The sequence below is a fragment of the Pristiophorus japonicus genome, chromosome 7, assembly GCF_044704955.1.
Source record: "Pristiophorus japonicus isolate sPriJap1 chromosome 7, sPriJap1.hap1, whole genome shotgun sequence".
Classification (NCBI taxonomy): domain Eukaryota; kingdom Metazoa; phylum Chordata; class Chondrichthyes; family Pristiophoridae; genus Pristiophorus; species Pristiophorus japonicus.
This window is the reverse complement of record NC_091983.1, coordinates 176,062,649-176,082,445: the sequence shown is the minus strand read 5'-3', so window position 1 is coordinate 176,082,445 and position 19,797 is coordinate 176,062,649. Positions and strand designations below refer to the sequence as shown.

The 19,797-nt window shown below is 45.3% G+C and overlaps 1 protein-coding gene across 2 annotated transcripts in view; it reads right to left on the bottom strand.

The window, feature by feature from the left end:
• The window catches only part of phip (pleckstrin homology domain interacting protein), a 249,777-nt gene that overhangs the window by 204,053 nt on the left and 25,927 nt on the right, over window positions 1-19,797 (bottom strand). For both annotated transcript variants that reach the window (XM_070885586.1, XM_070885587.1), the window contains one exon: window positions 461-621. In XM_070885586.1, the coding sequence (XP_070741687.1) occupies window positions 461-621 (161 nt within the window). The remainder of the gene's footprint in view (window positions 1-460; window positions 622-19,797) is intronic.

Below are 19,797 nucleotides of genomic sequence, written 5' to 3'. Positions count from 1 at the left end.
CCTACAAAGCCCCATATGCCAATCATTTTAGTCACTAAACCAGTACAACAGAAAAACATGGTGAAGCTTGGGTGATATCAGCCACAGGGAATCCTTCTTGTCTCTTTCCCTCTTCCCCCAAAGTATATAGTCAGCAAAACATTGCCTTTTGCACAAGTTTAAAAGTTGCAAGGTTTGCACTGGGCAACTATAGGACTCTTTTAAGAATCGTATTAATAAATAGAACTCTTGTGAGTGAGAATTATAAGAAACAACTCTTGGTGTCTGATCTACAGCTGTACTGTGGGGAAGAGATCTGTATTGTGTGTTACTTTAAAGGAAAATTTTAGCTTTGATGCCATTAAAAAAAGATTTACTGAAAACAATATTCAACTTCAGGATCTCAACAGATGGGAAAAATGTTTAAAACATTTTCATAGTCAAGAAGGTGGCGTGGGTAAAAAAAAACACAGAAACTCACAGTAAATATTCGCCTCCCTGTTCGATCAAAAGTAACGCAGTAAACAGATGATAGGTGTCCCAGAATCCGCTTGTGCATCTTCATATGTACATATACAGTAGTAGGAACAAGCTGACTGAGTCGAAAGCTCCCGGTAAGTTGTCGTGCCCGAATGGTATCCACTACAAAGAAAAAGAAACAGTTTATGATCTGCGAACTACAGGAGATATTGTTTGAATCGAACATGTAGTGGCAACTGTAGCATCTCTGAATGTTCAATGCATAATTCACCCTTAGAATAAAAAAATGAACCTCTTATGTTTGGTGTTGTGACGTACTGAAAGAGTTCATGCACTGCTTTAGAAGTGTTCAATACAATCCATGAATTCAATTAAGAAAGAAAACAGGCAATGACCACTAATTTGTAATTTTTATTCAGAATTCATTATATTATGTTCTGCATTGTGAAGCAGAACAGCAAAATGACAGTTATGATACACTATTTATAGTTGTTCCAGTTAAGCATATTGGAGCTGAATTTGCGGCTCCTATGGGCGCGCACAGTGTGTGCACACGCTCATAGAGGCCATAGAAGTTCTGGGTTTAGGCATGCACTGCTCATGCGCCTAAATCTGGAACTTGCGTTCTGTCAAGAATCCTCTTGACAGATCACACACATCCGAAACAAAGGGCACCCATGGGCGGAGATTTGGGCTATTTGCTCAACTTCTGCCCAGCCAATGCCCTTGAAATTCTTATGCTGGTAAAAGCAGGCATGCAGTCTGCTTTTACCAGCGTTAAGAGTTTAAAAAAATAATAAAATGTTATCACTCATTTATATATTAAAAACCCTGTCCATTAAGGTAAGCCCTGTTAAATCATATTTTTCAAAAATTCCAAAAAATAAACTTTTTATATAAAATATTTAATTAAATTGCATTTTAATTAATTTTAAATATGTAGTGTGTTTTTTAAATTTATTTAATGTATTTGTGTGTTTTTGGAGTATTCCCATTCATACATATGGCAGCTCCGTAGAAACGGAACTCACCATAAGTATGAATGAGGATCCCCCTACTTTCATTGGTTGGACTGACCCACATGATCCCAGGGGCGTTTGTGAATCGGTTGCACTCCTGGGATACGTGGGCCTCTACGCAGGCCTACGCGTAGAGGCCTAGGACCACAAGTCGCCGAGCCTTGTGGACCACCAAGTAAGTTCGTAGATTTTTTTGCACGTAGGAGGCATCAGAGTGCAAAATGTGGGCATTAAATAGAAAGCAAATTTACATTTTCAAGAAATAAAGAAACCATCCCAACCTTTACCAAAGGGAGTGCAGAGCAAATTAAAGCACAAGATTACAAGCTTAGTATTTTAAAATCGGCTCCAGGTCCAGGCAGAACCCCTACACTAGTGACATTAGTAAACAGTTCAGTGTGTGGTTTCTGCAAGAACATCAATATTGTGATTTTTGTTTAAAATTTAAACAAAGTTATAGGAATGAAAGAATCCAGGCAGGAATCAATTCCTACTCTTCAACCAGTCTATTAATATTCTATAGCGCTTCAACAGCAATCATTTCAGGGGAGTACAGCTGCACGAACGTTTCCATAGTGATGACAATTCAGTACATTAAAAATTTTAAGAAAAACAATGGTGTACACCTCAAAACTGCATCATTAGTTTGACTCACAACTCTAAGACCTTTGACTTGAATCAATCTTGACTAACATGCACACTCTAGCTTCCCGTGGAGGACATGAATTACTAGCTTCAGTTGCATTTTCTATTGGGTAGAAAAAGAGAGAGGAGGGAGAGAACAAAGTGAAGTTCAAAGGGGGCAGAGCAATGCTGGGAATTATTAATAAATAGCATATGTAACAACAATTGTAGAATTCGGGGGAAGTGACAGTATGCTAACAGCTGTGCACTTTTATATACTTAATATGGTTTTATCTAAATATTAAAATGCCAGTTTGGTTCAGTTAAAAATGTTTTCCCTCTGGAATACAAAACTACTTTGGGAGTGGCAGTGTTAAAATTTCAACTACCTTCAGCAGTAAAGAGTGACTTTTTTATATGGATTGTGTTTTTAAAAAATTATAAACAATCAAGTACATGTTCAACATCATACATTGTTGGTGTCTTTAATTTCCCATTTGTGGAATTTCTTATCACTATAAAGCAATACAAATCCTGAATTTGTCAAATATAGAGAAAAAGAGCTGCAACCATCAGTGAAAAGTGATTATTACCCCTCCCCCCCCCCATTATTTCCCCTCCTTTATCCTTCTCCCCAGAATATCTACCACATTTGCAAAATGGAAAAGAAATCACACAACCTGGGGACATTTTCATGGAAACCATCAACAATGTTCCTTTGTCTCCACTCAAGAGAGCTGAACCAATTAAGCAGGTGGACTTTAATGCAGATATTGATGCATAGTAACATTTTGATCAATAAATGTGTATACAATGAGTCTTATTTTGAAAGTCCATTAGCAAAGGTGAAAAAGGATTTGGGTGCAATTGTTGATAATTCACTGAAAGCTCCCAATCAGTATGAAAGGGTTATACAGTTAACATGCATCTGGAACATCCATGTCTTGTGGTTCCAAATATGGTACCCTAAATGTCAAAATATCACTGGTTTGCAATTGTATTTGTAGTTTTGGACACAATGTCATCAATTCCGCTTGATCAGCACTCCTGGACTCAATGGCTCGGATTTTGTAGTCAGCGGAGAGGAGACGGTGCTCGCCGCTGACCTCAAAGAAAGCTGGCCACAAAAGTCTAGAGATCTCTGTGCGTGGGTTTCACCTCTCCCACGTCTAGGGGATCTCCAGTGTCCAGCAACAGTGGTGACATCAAGCTGGCTAAGCAACCAATCACAGTGAAGAATACACAGACAGCAAACCAGGAAGTAAAATACACTGATTATCCTTCACTTTTTAATCATTTTACAGAGCATGAACTTAAGATTGGGACATACATACACATGGGGTAAAGGTAAAAGCTGAACTATCATAAACAAACTTTAAATAAAAACTTAAAACCATGGAATTTTTATCATAATGGAAACATTTGAAATTGCAAACATAAACGTACATTTTTCAGGGCCAGGAAGGTGTTCAGCAGTAGTAATGACTCAATACACCATTAAAATCTCAGTTACACTTCATTGAACACGGCTTAACTTTTTCAGGAGTTTTAACAATGCTTTAACAGCGTAAAAGGGGAAGTTCTCGTCAGTTCAGTGAATTCAATTGATTGCTGGCTGCAGGGTCTTTAACAGTGCACCTTGTAGAGGAGCAGGGAATGACTGACAGAAACTTCTGGATTTCCGCGTTTAACTGCGCATGTGCAGATGGTAGAGTTGCTGTCAGCTTCACAGTTGTAATGACAGCGAAAGCTGATAGTTTCACCGTCATTACAACCGCAAATTGGGATGGGCCTTGCCAGCGACGCCCAAATCCCAGGAACAAATGGAGAAAAAATATTCTGGACCAATATTCACCTCCTCCTCCACTGTAGTTGCAGTACATACCATCTACTTATGTTGACAGCACATAACCCACCTCACATCTCCAATAGCCTGAAGGACAAGAGCAGCAACAACACAAAAATGCCATCACCTCTAAGTCACATCCTTCATCCATGCTGGGTCAAAATCCTGGAAAGCGCCAAAAATTGAGTAGGTCTCCTGCGCTTTCGCTCCCTTAGCACTCCACTCTCCTTTTGGGGCGATACAACTGAATATCCCACTTTCGGGCAGTAGATATCGATATAATGAAATAGGAAAGGACTATCAGGCTCATAACACAGTAGCAAACAAAACTGAATATTATAAGTACAGAAGAAAACTGAAAAAGAAATTAAGAGGGACAAAGAGAGTGTAGGAGAATAGATTAGTGGGTAACATAAAGGGAACCCAAGTCTTTTACAAGCACATATATGGTAAAAGGGCAGTCAAAAGAATCGTGGGCCTGATTAGGGACTAAGATCTTCTTGTGGAGGCAGAAGGCATGGCTGAGGTACTAAATAAGTACTTTGCATCTGTCTTCACGAAAGATGCGAATGCTGCCAATGTCACAGTAAAGGAGTTAATAGAGAAATTGGATAGTTTAAAAAGATAAAAAGGAGGTACTTAAAAGGTTGGAAGCGTTCAAAATAGAAAAGTCACCAGGTCTGGATGGGATGCATCCTAGGTTACTGAGGCATGCAAGGGTTGAGATAACTGAGGATTTGGCCACAATCTTCCAATCCTCCTTCGATATGGAAATGATGTCAGAGGACTGGCGGACTGCAAATGCTACATCTGTTCAAAATAAAAGGAAGAGAGTGTTCAACCCGGCAACTCCAGGCCAGTCAGCCCAATGTCGGCGGTGGGGAGACTTTGAGACACAAAATTAATCACTTGGAAAAATATGGGCTAACAAAATCCAGCAGAGATTTGTTAAAGGCAAATTGTGTTTGTCGAACTTGATTGCATTCTTTGATGAAGTCATGGAGAGGGTTGATAAGGGTGGTGCAGCTGATGTTTTGTATATGGACATCCAAAGGCATTTGGTAAAGTACCACATGATAGACTAGTTAGCAAAATTGAAGTGGTGAACAGCTGTTTTTAAGACTGGAGGGAAGTATAGGGCCCAAGTTTCGGCCTCAGTTGCTCCTGATTTTTTGGAGCAACTGGTGTAGAACGGAGTATCTTAGAAATTCAAATTCTCGCCATTTAGTTTGCTCCAGTTCCAGTCAGTTAGAACAGTTTCACTTTGGAACAGAATTTTTTTTTTCAAAAAGTGGGCATGTCCGGCCACTTACGCCTGTTTTCAAAGTTTTGGCAGTGAAACCTTACTCCAAACGAACTTAGAATGGAGTAAGTGAAGATTTTTGTACGCTCGGAAAAACCTTGTCTACACTTTAGAAAATCAGGCGTAGGTTACAAATCAGGCGTAGGGAATGGGGGGGGGGGGGTGGGGGGTGTTTAAAGGGAAGTTTACAAACATTAAACACTTCAGTTTTACAAATAAAGAGCCATCATCAATAATAAATGATAAAAACATTAATAAATCAACCAATAAATCAATCAAAAAACATTAATAAGAAATAATTTTTTTTTTTAAATCAATAAATAAAACATTTTCTACTTACCAACTGCAGCACCGGGAGCCCTCCAACAGCGTGCTCCCACCCCCCACCCCCCCGCCCCCCCGCAGTATGTCTCTGTCAGTATCTCTATCTCTCTGTCTGTCTGTGTGTCTCTCTCACTCTCTGTCTGTCAGTGTCTGTGTTTCTGACAGCGAAGGGAGGGGGAGGAGGGGAGCAGGGGGAGGGGAAGGAGGGGGAGGGATCAGGGAGGGAAGAGGGGGAGGAGAAGGGAAAGGGGGAAGGAGAAGGGAAAGGGGGGGAGGAGAAGGGGAAGGGGGGGAGGAGAAGGGGAAGGGGGGGAGGAGAAAGGGAAGGGGGGAGGAGAAAGGGAAGGGGGGGAGGAGGAGAAGGAGAAGGGGGGGAGGAGAAGAAGGGGAAGGGGGGAGGAGGAGAAGAAGGGGAAGGGGGGAGGAGGAGAAGAAGGGGAAGGGGGGAGGAGGAGAAGAAGGGCAAGGGGGGAGGAGGAGAAGAAGGGCAAGGGGGGAGGAGGAGAAGAAGGGCAAGGGGGGAGGAGGAGAAGAAGGGGAAGGGGGGAGGAGGAGAAGAAGGGGAAGGGGGGAGGAGGAGAAGAAGGGGAAGGGGGGAGGAGGAGAAGAAGGGGAAGGGGGGAGGAGAAGGGGAAGGGGGGGGAGGAGAAGGGGAAGGGGGGAGGAGAAGGGGAAGGGGGGGAGGAGAAGGGGAAGGGGGGGAGGAGAAGGGGAAGGGGGGGAGGAGAAGGGGAAGGGGGGAGGAGAAGGGGAAGGGGGGGAGGAGAAGGGGAAGGGGGGAAGAGAAGGGGAGGGGGGGAGGAGAAGGGGAAGGGGGGGAGGAGGAGGGGAAGGGGGGGAGGGGAGAGGGGAAGGGGGGGAGGAGAAGGGGAAGGGGGGGAGGAGAAGGGGAGGGGGGAGGAGAAGGGGAAGGGGGGGAAGAGAAGGGGAAGGGGGGGAAGAGAAGGGGAAGGGGGGGGAGAAGGGGAAGGGGGGGAGGAGAAGGGGAAGGGGGGGAGGAGAAGGGGAAGGGGGGGAGGAGAAGGGGAAGGGGGGGAGGAGAAGGGGAAGGGGGAGGAGAAGGGGAAGGGGGGAAGAGAGAAGGGGGGAAGAGAGAAGGGGGGGAAGAGAGAAGGGGGGGGAAGAGAGAAGGGGGGGAAGAGAGAAGGGGGGAAGAGAGAAGGGGGAAGAGAGAAGGGGGGGGAAGAGAGAAGGGAAAGAGAGAAGGGGGGAAAGAGAGAAGGGGGGAAAGAGAGAAGGGGGGGAAGAGAGAAGGGGGGGAAGAGAGAAGGGGGGGAAGAGAGAAGGGGGGAAGAGAGAAGGGGGAAGAGAGAAGGGGGGGAAGAGAGAAGGGAAAGAGAGAAGGGGGAAAGAGAGAAGGGGGGAAAGAGAGAAGGGGGGGAAGAGAGAAGGGGGGGAAGAGAGAAGGGGGGGAAGAGAGAAGGGGGGAAGAGAGAAGGGGGGAAGAGAGAAGGGGGGAAGAGAGAAGGGGGGAAGAGAGAAGGGGGGAAGAGAGAAGGGGGAAGAGAGAAGGGGGAAGAGAGAAGGGGGAAAGAGAGAAGGGGGAAAGAGAGAAGGGGGAAAGAGAGAAGGGGTGAAAGAGAGAAGGGGGAAAGAGAAGGGGGGAAAAGAAGGGGGGGGAAAGAGAAGGGGGGGAAAGAGAAGGGGGGGGAAAGAGAAGGGGGGGAAAGAGAAGGGGGGGAAAGAGAAGGGGGGAAAGAGAAGGGGGGGAAAGAGAAGGGGGGGAAGGAGAAGGGGGGAAAGGAGAAGGGGGAAAGGAGAAGGGGGGAAAGGAGAAGGGGGGGAAAGGAGAAGGGGGGGAAAGGAGAAGGGGGGGGAAAGGAGAATGGGGGGGGAAAGGAGAAGGGTGGGGGGAAAGGAGAAGGGGGGGGGAAAGGAGAAGGGGGGGGGAAAGGAGAAGGGGGGGGGAAAGCTGAACGGGCCGGGCCCAGACGGGCCGGTCCCCAGCACCAGATTTACAGGTAGGTGGCGTCGGGTCGGGTCGGGTCGAGTCGAGTCCGGGATCCGGGGTCGGGTCGGGGGGAGCGCGGGTCGGGTCCGGGGGTGGGGGTCAGGAGCACGGGTCGGGTCCGCGGGGGGGGGGGGGGGGGGGGGGAGGAGGGTAGTCAGGTTGGTTCGGGTGGGGAGGAGGGAGGGAGCGGGGACGGGGGGGTTGGGGTGCAGAGGGAGGTCGGGTCGGGTCGGCTCGTGTCGGGGGCGGGGGGAGGAAGGTCAGGTTGGGTCCAGTCCGGGTGGGGGGGTCGGTTTGGGTCGGGGGGGGGGGGGGGTAGGGAGAGGGAGGGTAGGTCAGGTCGAGGGGGGGGGAAGAGCGGGAGTCGGGTCCAGGGGCAGGCGGGAGTCGAATCGGGTCAGGTCGGGAGGAAGCAGGAGCTGGGCATAGGAGGCAGCCTTATGCACGCAGCCCCAGTGAGGCCATTCGGCCAGGACTCGGGGCTATGTGCTTCGGGCCCCTCCCACACAGTTTTGGGCGCCTGGAGCTACTGCACATGCGCGCCCGGCTCCAGGGGACCAGCATGGAGCCGGAGAATCTGTAAAAATTTTTTAGGCGCACGTTGTGGCGCAAAAAACGGGCGTCCAGGTCGGGGCTGCACCGTTCTAGGCGCGGCCCGAAACTTGGGCCTATAGTGTTGTCCCCCTGGGGTCAGCCTTGACTTAGGTATACAGGGCATAATTTCGAAGTGTGTAGATGACATTAAACTCGGAAATGTCGTTAAGTAAGGAGGATAGTAACAGACTTGAGGTGGACATCGGCAGACTGGTGAAATGGGCAGACACAGGGCAGATGAAATTTAACAAAGAAATGTGAATTGATTTATTTTGGTCGGTCGAATGAGGAAAGTCAATATAAACTAATTGGTACAATTTTAAAGTGGGTGCAGGAACATCAAGACCTGGGGGTGTACGTACACAAATATTTAAAAGGTGGCAGGACAAGTTGAGAAGGCTGTTAAAAAAGTATATGGGATCCTTGGCTTTCTAAACAGAGGCACAGTGTACAAAAGCAAGGAAGTTATACAAACCTTTACAAATCACCAGTTAGCCCCAGTTGGAGTATTGTTTCCAATTTTGGGCACCATCCTTTAGGAAGGATGTCAAGGCCTCAGAGGGTGCGGTAGAGATTCACAAGAATGATACCAAGCATGCAGGACTTCAGCTACGAGGAGAGACTAGAGAAGCTGGGTTTGTTCTCCTTAGAGGAAAAACGGCTAATGGGAGATTTAATAGAGGTGTTCAAAATCATAATGGGTTTTGATAGAGTAAATAAGGAGAAATTGTTTCCAGTGGCAGGAGGGTGGCAACCAGAGGACACAGATTTAAGGTAATTGACAAACGAACCAGAGACACGGTGAGGAAAATTAAAAAAAAACATTTAAAACACAGCGATTTGTTATGATCTGGAAGCAAATTCAATAATAACTTTCAAAAGAGAATTGGAGTGGAACTAATTGTTCCACAGGCACTGACTCTCACTGTGCTGGCTCTTGCACGATCGGCTGAATTCTGTGTTGCATCATTTGAAGAACAGTAGAGAGTTCTCGATGTCCCAGCAAATATTTATCCCTCAACTTACACCACCAAAAGAAATTGTCCAGTTATCTATCTCATTTGCTACTTATAGGACCTTTCTCTATTGTCTGGAGAATTGATAAATATTGTGCAGTGCCTTTAAGTCATCAAGGAATATTTTTGCAAAAATATTTAGCTATGAGGAAAGATTAGATAGGCTGGGTTTGTGTTCTTTGGAACAGAGGAGGCTGAGGGGAGACCTGATTGAGGTGTATAAAATTATGAGGGGTCTAGATAGAGTGGATAGGAAGGACCCGTTTCCCTTAGCAGAAGGGTCAACAACCAGGGGGCATAGATTTCAAGTAATTGGTAAGAGGTTTAGAAGGGATCTGAGGGGAAATTCTTTCGCCCAGAGGGTGGTGGGGGTCTGAAACTCGCTGCCTGAAAGGGTGATAGCGGCAGGAACACTCACCACTTTTAAAAACTACTTGGATATGCACTTGAATGCCGTAACCTACAAGGCTACGGACCTAGAGTTGGAAAGTGGGATTAGGTTGGATAGCTCAGTCGGCCGGCGCAGACACAATCGGCCAAAATGGCCTTCTTCCGTGCTGTAAATTTCTATGATTGGCAGTGACGAGGGCAGGGTTTATGATCGGGTACATTGCATGTGACTTATGGAAGCTATAGAATTGTTGGACTAAATGGCCCTTTCTCACTCAATGTTTTCTTGAATTGTTAAAGTCTACTCACTTTTTACTGAGACTTGGCTGAATGCAAAGTCAAAACAGCATTGGCATTCAACCTTAGATTTCCTATTTGACAGTTCAATGCTTTAATCTGTAATTATTGAATAGTGTTTATAATATGAAATGCTGCGAGAAAGATGCCATGGTTCCAATAGAGTATAACTTTACAATGGTAAGCTTACAACAGAGATTGGCACTGAAGTCTATTCCACTTCCAACTACTTTCAGGTATTGGAGTTTCTGAATTTATTTATTATGGCAGGGCATTGGAGATCAGTATTATGTATAATTTTCACAAAAGGTGGAGTTTCTGGAAACTACAAGTGCCCAGGGAGTGAGCCTTGGCTCAGTGGTAGTCTCTTCCCCCTAGAGCTCCCTCAGCATCTCTCCCCTTTGGTCGTTAAAAATCAAGAGCCCCCTTTTAAAACCATCCTGACATTCTTCCTTATTTACCTTTACATAACAGATTATTATTAAGCTTCCGCCTCCATTTTAGGTCGACCATTCCCTGCCTGGGAAAACAGACAAGAAAGCTTCTCCCTGTTTAGACAGTTCTCAAAACGGTCTCCGAGACATGTAGAATAACAGCTTTGAATGACTTGCCAGCCAGTTTTTCCTTCTTCCCTTTGGAAACAATAACCCTTCACCAATGTTTCCTGTAAGCTGCACGGGTGCGTGCCTGTGCAGCAACCTGCATCGGTCGCAGGCTGCTCACAAGCTGTCCCATTGAAGGTACTGTGCGCATGAGCATTGCCCTTCATTATTCTGTGCTATCTCTCGCAATTGGTCCACATCAGTATCTAACACCCGTAAAAATACATGCAAGCTTGTCTGCACTATGATATCAGATAGCAGGATGGCCAATGGAAATTGACACAGCCTAAGAAAATGCCTGACGCATGATGAAATGTCTTTCAATGAGAGATGAGAACATTCAAATTTTATATTTTAAAAACCGCATTGTTAACTTATAGTTTCAAGACAAACAGAAGATAAAACTTGCAATAATATAGTGCCTCATCACATCTCAGATATCCCAGAAATACTTCACTTCTAATTAATTATTTTTGAAGTGCCGTTTTAGCCAAATGCAGCAGCAACATTGTATACAGCAAGATTCCATGAACAGGAAATGAGATGACTGATCAGTTAAATGTATTTTTTATTGTTGGTTCAGGGGGTGGATGTTGGCTAGGACACCTGGAGCGGGGAGATGGGGCCTCAGTTTTAACATCGCATCCAAAAAATGGCACCTCTGGCAATGTAGCACTGTCAGTATTGCACTGGAGTGTCAGTGTACATATGGGCAAATAAAAGACATATAACCTTAATACTCAAATGCATTTTCTTGGCTTAAAGTAAATCTGAATTGAAGTTTAAAAAGTTTGAGCAGTGCAATCCAGTTTACATTCTAAAATAAAACAGTCAATAGTTGCACAGTTAATCTGTTTTTTTGAGATAATCCAGTGACATTGATCTGCTGACAATTATGGTTCAACACAAAATGGAGTTTGAACATTCTCTAACCAGTTCCTATTAGGTGTGAGTTCACAGCAGAGCAGTCCCTAAAAACACTCAGAGAATCCATCAGGATAGCTGCTGTGGGAAATGCAAATGTCAGACTGGTGCAGCAGAGGGTGCTGTTCTGAAGTCAGGGTTGTGGGACACTGCTGAGCACAGAAAACTTTACTCTGTATCCTGTATTTGCTACATCTGCCCTGAAGATAAGTAATATTGGCCCCAAAACGGCGAAGCCCCGAGCTGCACGCCTGTTCTTCGCGCCTAAAAGTTGCAGGAAAAAAACCTGTTTAATTCTCCGGCTCCTCGGAGCTCGAACTCAGCTTGGGGCGGCGCGCACTTCACAGCGGGGGGCGAAGCCAAACACTCGCGCCGATTCTCTAAGCAGTGCGGGGCGGGTCTAGTTTAAATGAGCCAACGTCGTGCCGGCAAACCTGCGCGTGCGCGTTGGAGCTCGGCCATTTTTAAAGGGACTCGGCTGCCGTCGAGCCACTGACGCCACCTCTTAAGCGTGACCGAATGGCCTCAATCCCCTTGGAAAGCTGCGTGTGTGGGTGTTGATTCTTCAGCTGCCGACCAGCCACTGATGCCACTCCTATCCCATGGCCGAATGGCCTCAATCCCCTTGGAAAGCTGCGTGTGTGGGTGTTGATTCTTCGGCTGCCGACCAGCCACTGATGCCACTCCTATCCCATGGCCGAATGGCCTCAATCCCCTTGGAAAGCTGCATGCGTCCGGTGTTGATCCTTCGGCTGCCGACCAGCCACTAACAGAATGAAGGCCTGCCTGCAGCACCGCAGCTCAGCTCGAAGGCTGCTTGCTGCCGCTGTTGGGGCTGCCGTCGAGACACTGACGCCACACCCCTGCCGGTCTCCAACATGAAAGGCCTGCCTGAAGCACAGCAGCTCAAAGGCTGCTGCTGTTTCACACAGGTAGGAACATGGTTTATTTAATCTTCTTTGCTTATAAATTTTTATTCAGGTTGGATTTATTTGTATAATATTTGTATAAGTATAACTAAGGATTGATTGTAGAATTTAATGACTTCCCTTCCCCCCCCTCGCTACCCCACCACCCCCCGCCCCCCCACACACACCCTCGTTCCTACACCTAATTTGTAACCTACGCCTGATTTTCTAAAGTGTAGACAAGGTTTTTTCGAACATACCAAAATCTTCACTTACTCCATTCTAAGTTAGTTTGGAGTAAGTTTTCACTGCCTAAACTTTGAAAACAGGCGTAAGTGGCCGGACACGCCCTCTTTTGAAAAAAAAATTCTGTTCCAAAGTGAAACTGTTCTAACTGACTAGAACGGGAGCAAACTAAATGCCGAGAATTCAAATTTCTAAGATACTCCATTCTAAACCAGTTGCTCCAAAAAAACATGAGCAACTTAGACCAAAACTTGGCCCCCATTGGGTGCTTAGAATGAGTAGCTAAACTTATCAAAAAGAATTAGTGCGTTTAAAGCTTCTATTCCTTGTGTGCTGCCTCCCACAACCAGCTTAAAATCAAAAGCAAAATACTGCGGATGCTGAAATAAAAACAGAAAATGCTAGAAATCTCAGCGGGTCAGGCAGCATCTGTGGAGAGAAAAAAATGAAGGTTCATCGACCTGAATCTTTAACTCTGTTTTTCTCTCCACAAATGCTGCCTGACCAGCTTAAAATCAAGTTCACCTTGCAACTCTTAATGGCAGATTTTTTTTTTAAAAAAAGGAAAATTGAACAGCATTGCAGATTAAAAATCAAAATCCTTAAAATTATTTAATACCAATATTTAAAGTTACACTACCATGATAACACACAAACCTTTTCAGCTCCCACAAAATATCATTTTAATATGGTGTCGACATTTGTTGAAAGAGATTGTCACCTCATCAAGAGATTTGTCCAGACTCCCTTCCTGTACCAATCTGATTTTGTTTTGTGTGAGGAGTTTTTTATATTGTCTCCACTTTCTTTCTGTAGTGTCTCGACACCCCACACCATCTCCAACTGAAGGGAGACAGGCAACCCACTTCCACTCTCTGCCAGAACCAATCTAATTAAAGGTTGGAGGGCATGCAAACATAGCTTAGGATGAGTTTCCCTCCAATTATCCCTCCTTCTTCATCAGGAAGCAGTAGCCAACAAAGGCAGTATGGCCAAGATCAGGAAATTGCCATGTAAAGAACCATGGACACAGCCACATCCTAACCATCGATCAGCCATGTTGGACCACTAAAATGATGCACCAGAAGCTTAAATTTTCCTAGCTTTTTGTTAAAGCTAGCATAAAAAAAACCCACATTTGAATAGAATGGGATTTACAGTGGGTTCGCACAGTGTTTCATTTCTAGAGCCTAGGTTTAGATTTTGCTCATAATGACAGCATGCAGGACTTCTCTTTCTATTCGCTGAAAAGTTTTTATGTGGAATGAATTTTGCAATCTTAACTCAATTCCTAGTGCACGTGAGCCCGTAGCTAGCACACATAAGAACATAAGAAATAGGAGCAGGAGTAGTAGATCTTTGGCCCCTCGAGCCTGCTCCGCCATTTAATAAGATCATGGCTGATCTGATCTTGGGCTCAGCTCCACTTCACTACCTACTCCCCATAACCCTTCACTCCCTTATCGTTCAAAAATCTGTCTATCTCCGCCTTAAATATATTCAATGACCCAGCCTCCACAGCTCTCTGGGGCAGAGAATTCCAGAGATTTACAACCCTCTGAGTGAGAGATTCCTCCTCATCTCAGTTCTAAATGGGCGACCCTTTATTCTTAAACTATGCCCCCTAGTTCTAGATTCCCTCTATGAGTGGAAACATCCTCTCTGCACCTACCTTGTCAAGCCCCCTCCAAATCTTATATGCTTTAATAAGATCACCTCCCTTTCTTCTAAACTCCAATGAGTGTAGGCCCAACCTGCTCAACCTTTCTTCATAAGTCAACCCTTTCATCTCAGGATTCAACCTGGTGAATCTTCTCTGAACTGCCTCCAATGCAAGTATATCTCTCCTTAAATAAGGAGACCAAAAATGTACGCATTACTCTAGGTGTGTTCTCACTAATACCCTGTACAGTTGTAGCAGGACTTCCCTACTTTTATACTCCATTCCCCTTGCAATAAAGGCCAACATTTTATTTGCCTTCCTGATTACTTGCTGTACCTGCATAATAACTTTGTGTTTCATGCACAAGGACCGCCCGGTCCCTCTGTACTGCAGCATTTTGTAATTTCTCTCTATTTAAATAATAATTTTGCTTTTTTATTTTTCCTTCCAATGTGTTTAAGCTCACACTTTCCCACATTATACTCCATCTGCCATATATTTGCCCACCCACTTAGCCTGTCTATATCCCTTTTCAGATTCTTTGTGTCCACCTCACAACTTGCTTTCCCACCCATCTTTGTATCATCAACAAACTTGGCTACATTACACTCTGTCCCTTCATCCAAGTCATTAGTATAGATTGTAAATAGTTGAGGCCCCAGCACTGATCCCTGTGGTATCTCACGAGTCATTGTTTGCCAACCGGAAAATGACCCATTTATCCCAACTCTCTGTTTTCTGTTAGTTAGCCAATTGCCTTTGTGAATAACCTTGGCAAAAGGAAGCTAGGGTGGCAAATGGGAAAATTCGCACTTCATGAAGAGGCACATTGTGCAGCAGAGTAGAGGGAGATTTACTCTACATACAATCCGTATCGTACATGCGAGTGTCCGATGCAAACTAAGGTAGGGTTTTAAAAAAAAGTTCCATTCCCAAGCAGGCACCTCTCAGTTTGATCAGAACATGCACAAAAATTCACCAAAGAAAAACACATTTGTAGCACCAAAAACAGTCTGTGGCATGCTGACATAATTGTATCAATAGGATAAAAGGATGAAAACACCCCTATTAGCTCAACAGCAAAATACTGCAGATGCTGTAAATCTAAAATATTAGTTGTTTATCTTCCCTGAAATGGGCTGTCCCAGGGCAATGCCCCATGTTGTCACTGGTACAATACCACTGAAAGCAGAGAATTTTAAATTTCCCAAATGAGGTAGAAATAAATATAAATCCACATGATGCCAATATATAAATGCAGCTTTAGATATATACACCTATGGGCATTTATCTTAACCCATACTTTTAAACTAGCAATCACATTCTACATTTGATTCAACTTGAATGATCATGATCAGTACCCACTAATTTCTAAAATATAGAACCATATGGGACCCTATATTAAAACATATTGTAATAATAAATCTGAAAACCATTGTGGACTCTTTCCATCACGACCCAAAATAAAACTGGCCTGAATTTCCCATTTTCAGAGACATGGAATACTTGATGGACTGTTCAACAGGATGCCTATGTTAAAAAGGCTGCAGTCTAAATAACCGTCTGTCTGACCATAGCATTTTGTACCATTATTCTACAGGCGCTCATTACATGAGTGTTTGATGTTATTCTGTGAATTAACAGCACGCTAAAAAATTCCCACCATCACTGCTGAATTAATTAAGATGGAATATTTTTTGCTCCTTAAGGAGTTGGAAACTCAAACTATAAACATGTGCAGAGTTGTTCTGTAATGGTAGTTAAACTTACAAAATCCTTACGAATATTTCAAAACACAGAAAACAATTACAGGCACACATTTAAACAACTTGCAATTCATCTGGTTATTTACCACAAATCCCCTGTGGACTGATTTCGAAGACAAGTGCTTAGAACCTGCAAAAAGGGAAAGGATAATTTGGCCCATCACGCTTTTTCCATTTAATGGGTTGATGATGTGTCCACCCAACCTGCTGTTATTTTGATAAAATGCAACATCCCTACCAGCACCTGGGAATGCCTGGCCCAAGACCACCCAAAATGGAGGAAGAGCATCCGGGAGGGCGCTGAGCACCTTGAGTCTCGTCGCCGAGTGCATGCAGAAATCGGAAGGAGCGTGCGTCAAACCAGACTCGTCACCCACCAACCCTTTCCATCAACCACTGTCTGCCCTACCTGTGACAGAGACTGTAATTCCCGCATTGGATTGTACAGCCTCCTGAGAACTCACTTTTAGAGTGGAAGCAAGTCTTCCTCGATTCCGAGGGACTGCCTATGATGATGATGATGTTATTCTAAATCTCCACCATTAACTTCAATCCTATCTACAGGCTTAAACGCTCCCTCCTGCAACAAAGCACTTTTGAAGGAAACTGTAAATTATTTTCAAATTAACATGTTCAATGTGTATATCTATAAATGTATTAAATAGGCTATAAACGGTCTGTCTATCTGTCTCTTTCTGTCACACTCACAGCCACTCCTAAAACTAAACACTTCTAAAACTGGATAGAGTTTATCAGCTCTGGAAGTTGCTTTAAGTTTAGGTATGAGGATCTACAACACTATTCAAACAGCCTCACAGCTCCAGGACACTGCCAACATTCCTGACCTGCTCAGCCAACAGTAAGTTTGGAACAACTATTAACCTTTGTCTTCTTACCTTGCTTCAGTTCACGCCCTTTCAATATTTAAATAAACAATTCATGACATTTTTCTGGGTGTTTTTCTCTGAAAGATCAATTCTGTAGGCTGTTCCTGCCACCTTCCCTCACAGCTCCAGCAGCACATTTCTACCACCTGATGGAGCTTCTTAAAGTCGCCAGAATTTACAGCACAGACACAGGCCATTCCACCCAACTGGTCTGTTTATGCTCCACACAAGCCTTCTCTCACCTTACTTCATCTTACCCTAACATAGCCTTCTATTCCTTTCTCCATGTACTTTATCTAGTTTCCCTTAAATTCATCTCTGCTATTTGCATCAACCACTCCATGTCATAGTGAGTTCTACATTCTCAGTACTCTAAGTAAAGAAGTTTCTCTTGAACTCCTTCTTGGATTTATTTATAGCAGTAGTTTTGTACTCCCCACAAGTGGAAACATCGTATCCATGTCTACCCTATCATACCCCTTCATTATTTTAGAGACCTCCGATAGATCACCCCTCAGCCTTCTATTTTCTAGAGAAAAGAGCCCCAGCCTGTTCAGTCCTTCCTGATAGTTATACCTTCTCAGTTCTATTATCATCCTTGTAAAGGAGAATTCACTTTGTCCTGACTTTCCATGTGTAATGCCACGGGAGCGCCATTACTATCTCAAACAGTAAGCACTGGTCACTGTATTCCAGCTCACTGGATACATCACATGCTGTCACATAATCTTAATTTAAGAAAGGTAGACGAATAAACATTGTATCAAATAGAAAACAAAAATGTTTGTTCATCCTGCACGAACACAGCATGGGGCCAAGTTTCAGCCTGAGTTGCTCCTGTTTTTTTGGAGTAACTGGTTTAGAATGGAGTATCTTAGAAATTGCAATTCTCGGCATTTAGTTTGCTCCAGTTCTAGTCAGTTAGAACAGTTTCAGTTTGGAACAGATATTTTTTCAAAAGGGGGCGTGTCCAGCCACTTGTGTCCGTTTTGAAAGTTTAGGCAGTGAAAACTTACTCCAAACTAACTTAGAATGGAGTAAGTGTAGATTTTTGTACGCTCAGAAAAACCTTGTCTACACTTTAGATAATCAGGCGCAGGTTACAAATCAGGCGAAGGGAACGAGGAGGGGGGGGGGGGGGGGGGGAGTTTACAAACATTAAACACTTCAGTTTTACAAATAAAGAGCCATCATCAATAATAAATGATAAATACTTCAATAAATCAACCAATAAATTAATCCAAAAAAAAATTAATAAAAAATAAACAAATGTTTTTTTTAAAATCAATAAATAAAAACATTTCTACTCACCGAGGGGCCTCCCCAGTGTGTCTCTCTGTGTGTCTCTCTCTCACTCTCTGTCAGTGTCAGTGTCTCTCTCTCTCTCTCCGTCTGTCAGTGTCTATGTGTTTCTGACAGCAAGGGGAGGAGGAGGGGGAAGGTGGTGAGGGGTGAGGGAGAGAGGGGGAGGGGGAGAAGGAAGAGGGGTGGGGGAGGGGGAGAGGAGAGGGAGGGAGGGGGAGAGGAGAGGGAGGGAGGGAGGGGGAGAGTGGGAGAGGGAGAGGGAGAGGGAAGGAGGGAGGGAGAGGGATGGAGGGAGGAAGAGGGATGGAGGGAGGGAGGGAGAGAGGGAGGGAGGGAGGGAGGGAGGGAGGGGAGACAAAGGAGGCTGAACGGTCCCGGCTGACATGAAGAAGCTGGGCAAAAGACCTCGGGCGGGGCCCGCCCCCAGCAAGATGCCGGGCGGGCGGGCGGGCTCTGCCGAAGGAAGAGGGAGCGGACCGAAGTTAAAGGTAGGTGGCCGGGGAGAGGTCATCGGAGCGGGAGCTGGGGGTCGTCGGAGCGAGAGCTGGGGGCGGGAGGTCGGAGTGGGAGCAGAGCGGGAGCTGGTGGGGGGGGGGGGGGGGGGTCGGAGCAGGAGCTGGGGGGGGGAGGGGTGTCCAAGCGGGAGCTGGGGGGGGGGGGATGTTGAGAGCCAGCTGAACAGGGGAGGAAGCTGGAGCCAGAGCAGGAGCTGGACGAGTAAGGTGCAACCTGATCTTCGCCGCCCCAGTGAGCCCATTCGGTCAGGGCTAGGGGCTGCGTGCTTCGGGCCCCTCCCACAGTTTCGGGCGCCTGGAGCTACTGCACATGCGCGCCCACTGTAGCGCGCCTGTGCAGAGTTCCCAGCACTGATTGCAGTGAAGGGACCTGGCTCCGCCCCCCCACAGCTCGTGCTGCGCCGCACCAAGCTCCAAAGGACCTGCATGGAGCCGGAGAATCTGTAGGTATTTTTTCGGCGCACTTTCGGGCACGAAAAACGGGCTTACAGGTCGGGGCTGCGCCGTTCTAGGCGCGGCCTGAAACTTGGGGCCCCATAAAACTGACTCTTGAAACACTGTAGAATTATAGAATCTTATAGCACAGAATGAGGCCATTTGGCCCATTGTGCCTGTGCTGGCTCTTTGATAGAACTATCTGATTACGCCCACTCCCCTGCTCTTTCCCTATAGCTCTGCAAATGTTTCTTTTTCAAGGATATATCCAATTCCTTTTTTTTTAAAGTTACTATTACATAGGGTTACATAGAATTATAGGGCACAGAAACAAGCCATTCGGCCCAGCCAGTCCATGCAGGCGTTTATGCTCCACTTGAACCTCCTCCTGTAAATCAATCAGCAGAACCCTCTATTCCCTTCTCCCTCAAATGCTTACCTGGCCTCCCCATAAATGCATCTATACTAGTCGCTTCAACCACACCCTGTGATAGAGAGTTCCACATTCTCACCACTCTTTGGGTAAAGAAGTTTCTTCAGAATTTCCGATTTGATTTGTTGGTGACTATCTTATATTGATGGCCTCTAGTTAGGCTCTTCCCCACAAGTGGAAACGCTCTTCTGTATCCACCCTATCAAAACCTTTCATAACTTTAAAAGACCTCTCTGAGGTCAGCCTTCTTTTTTCAAGCGAAAAGAGACCCAGCCTGTTCATCCTTTCCT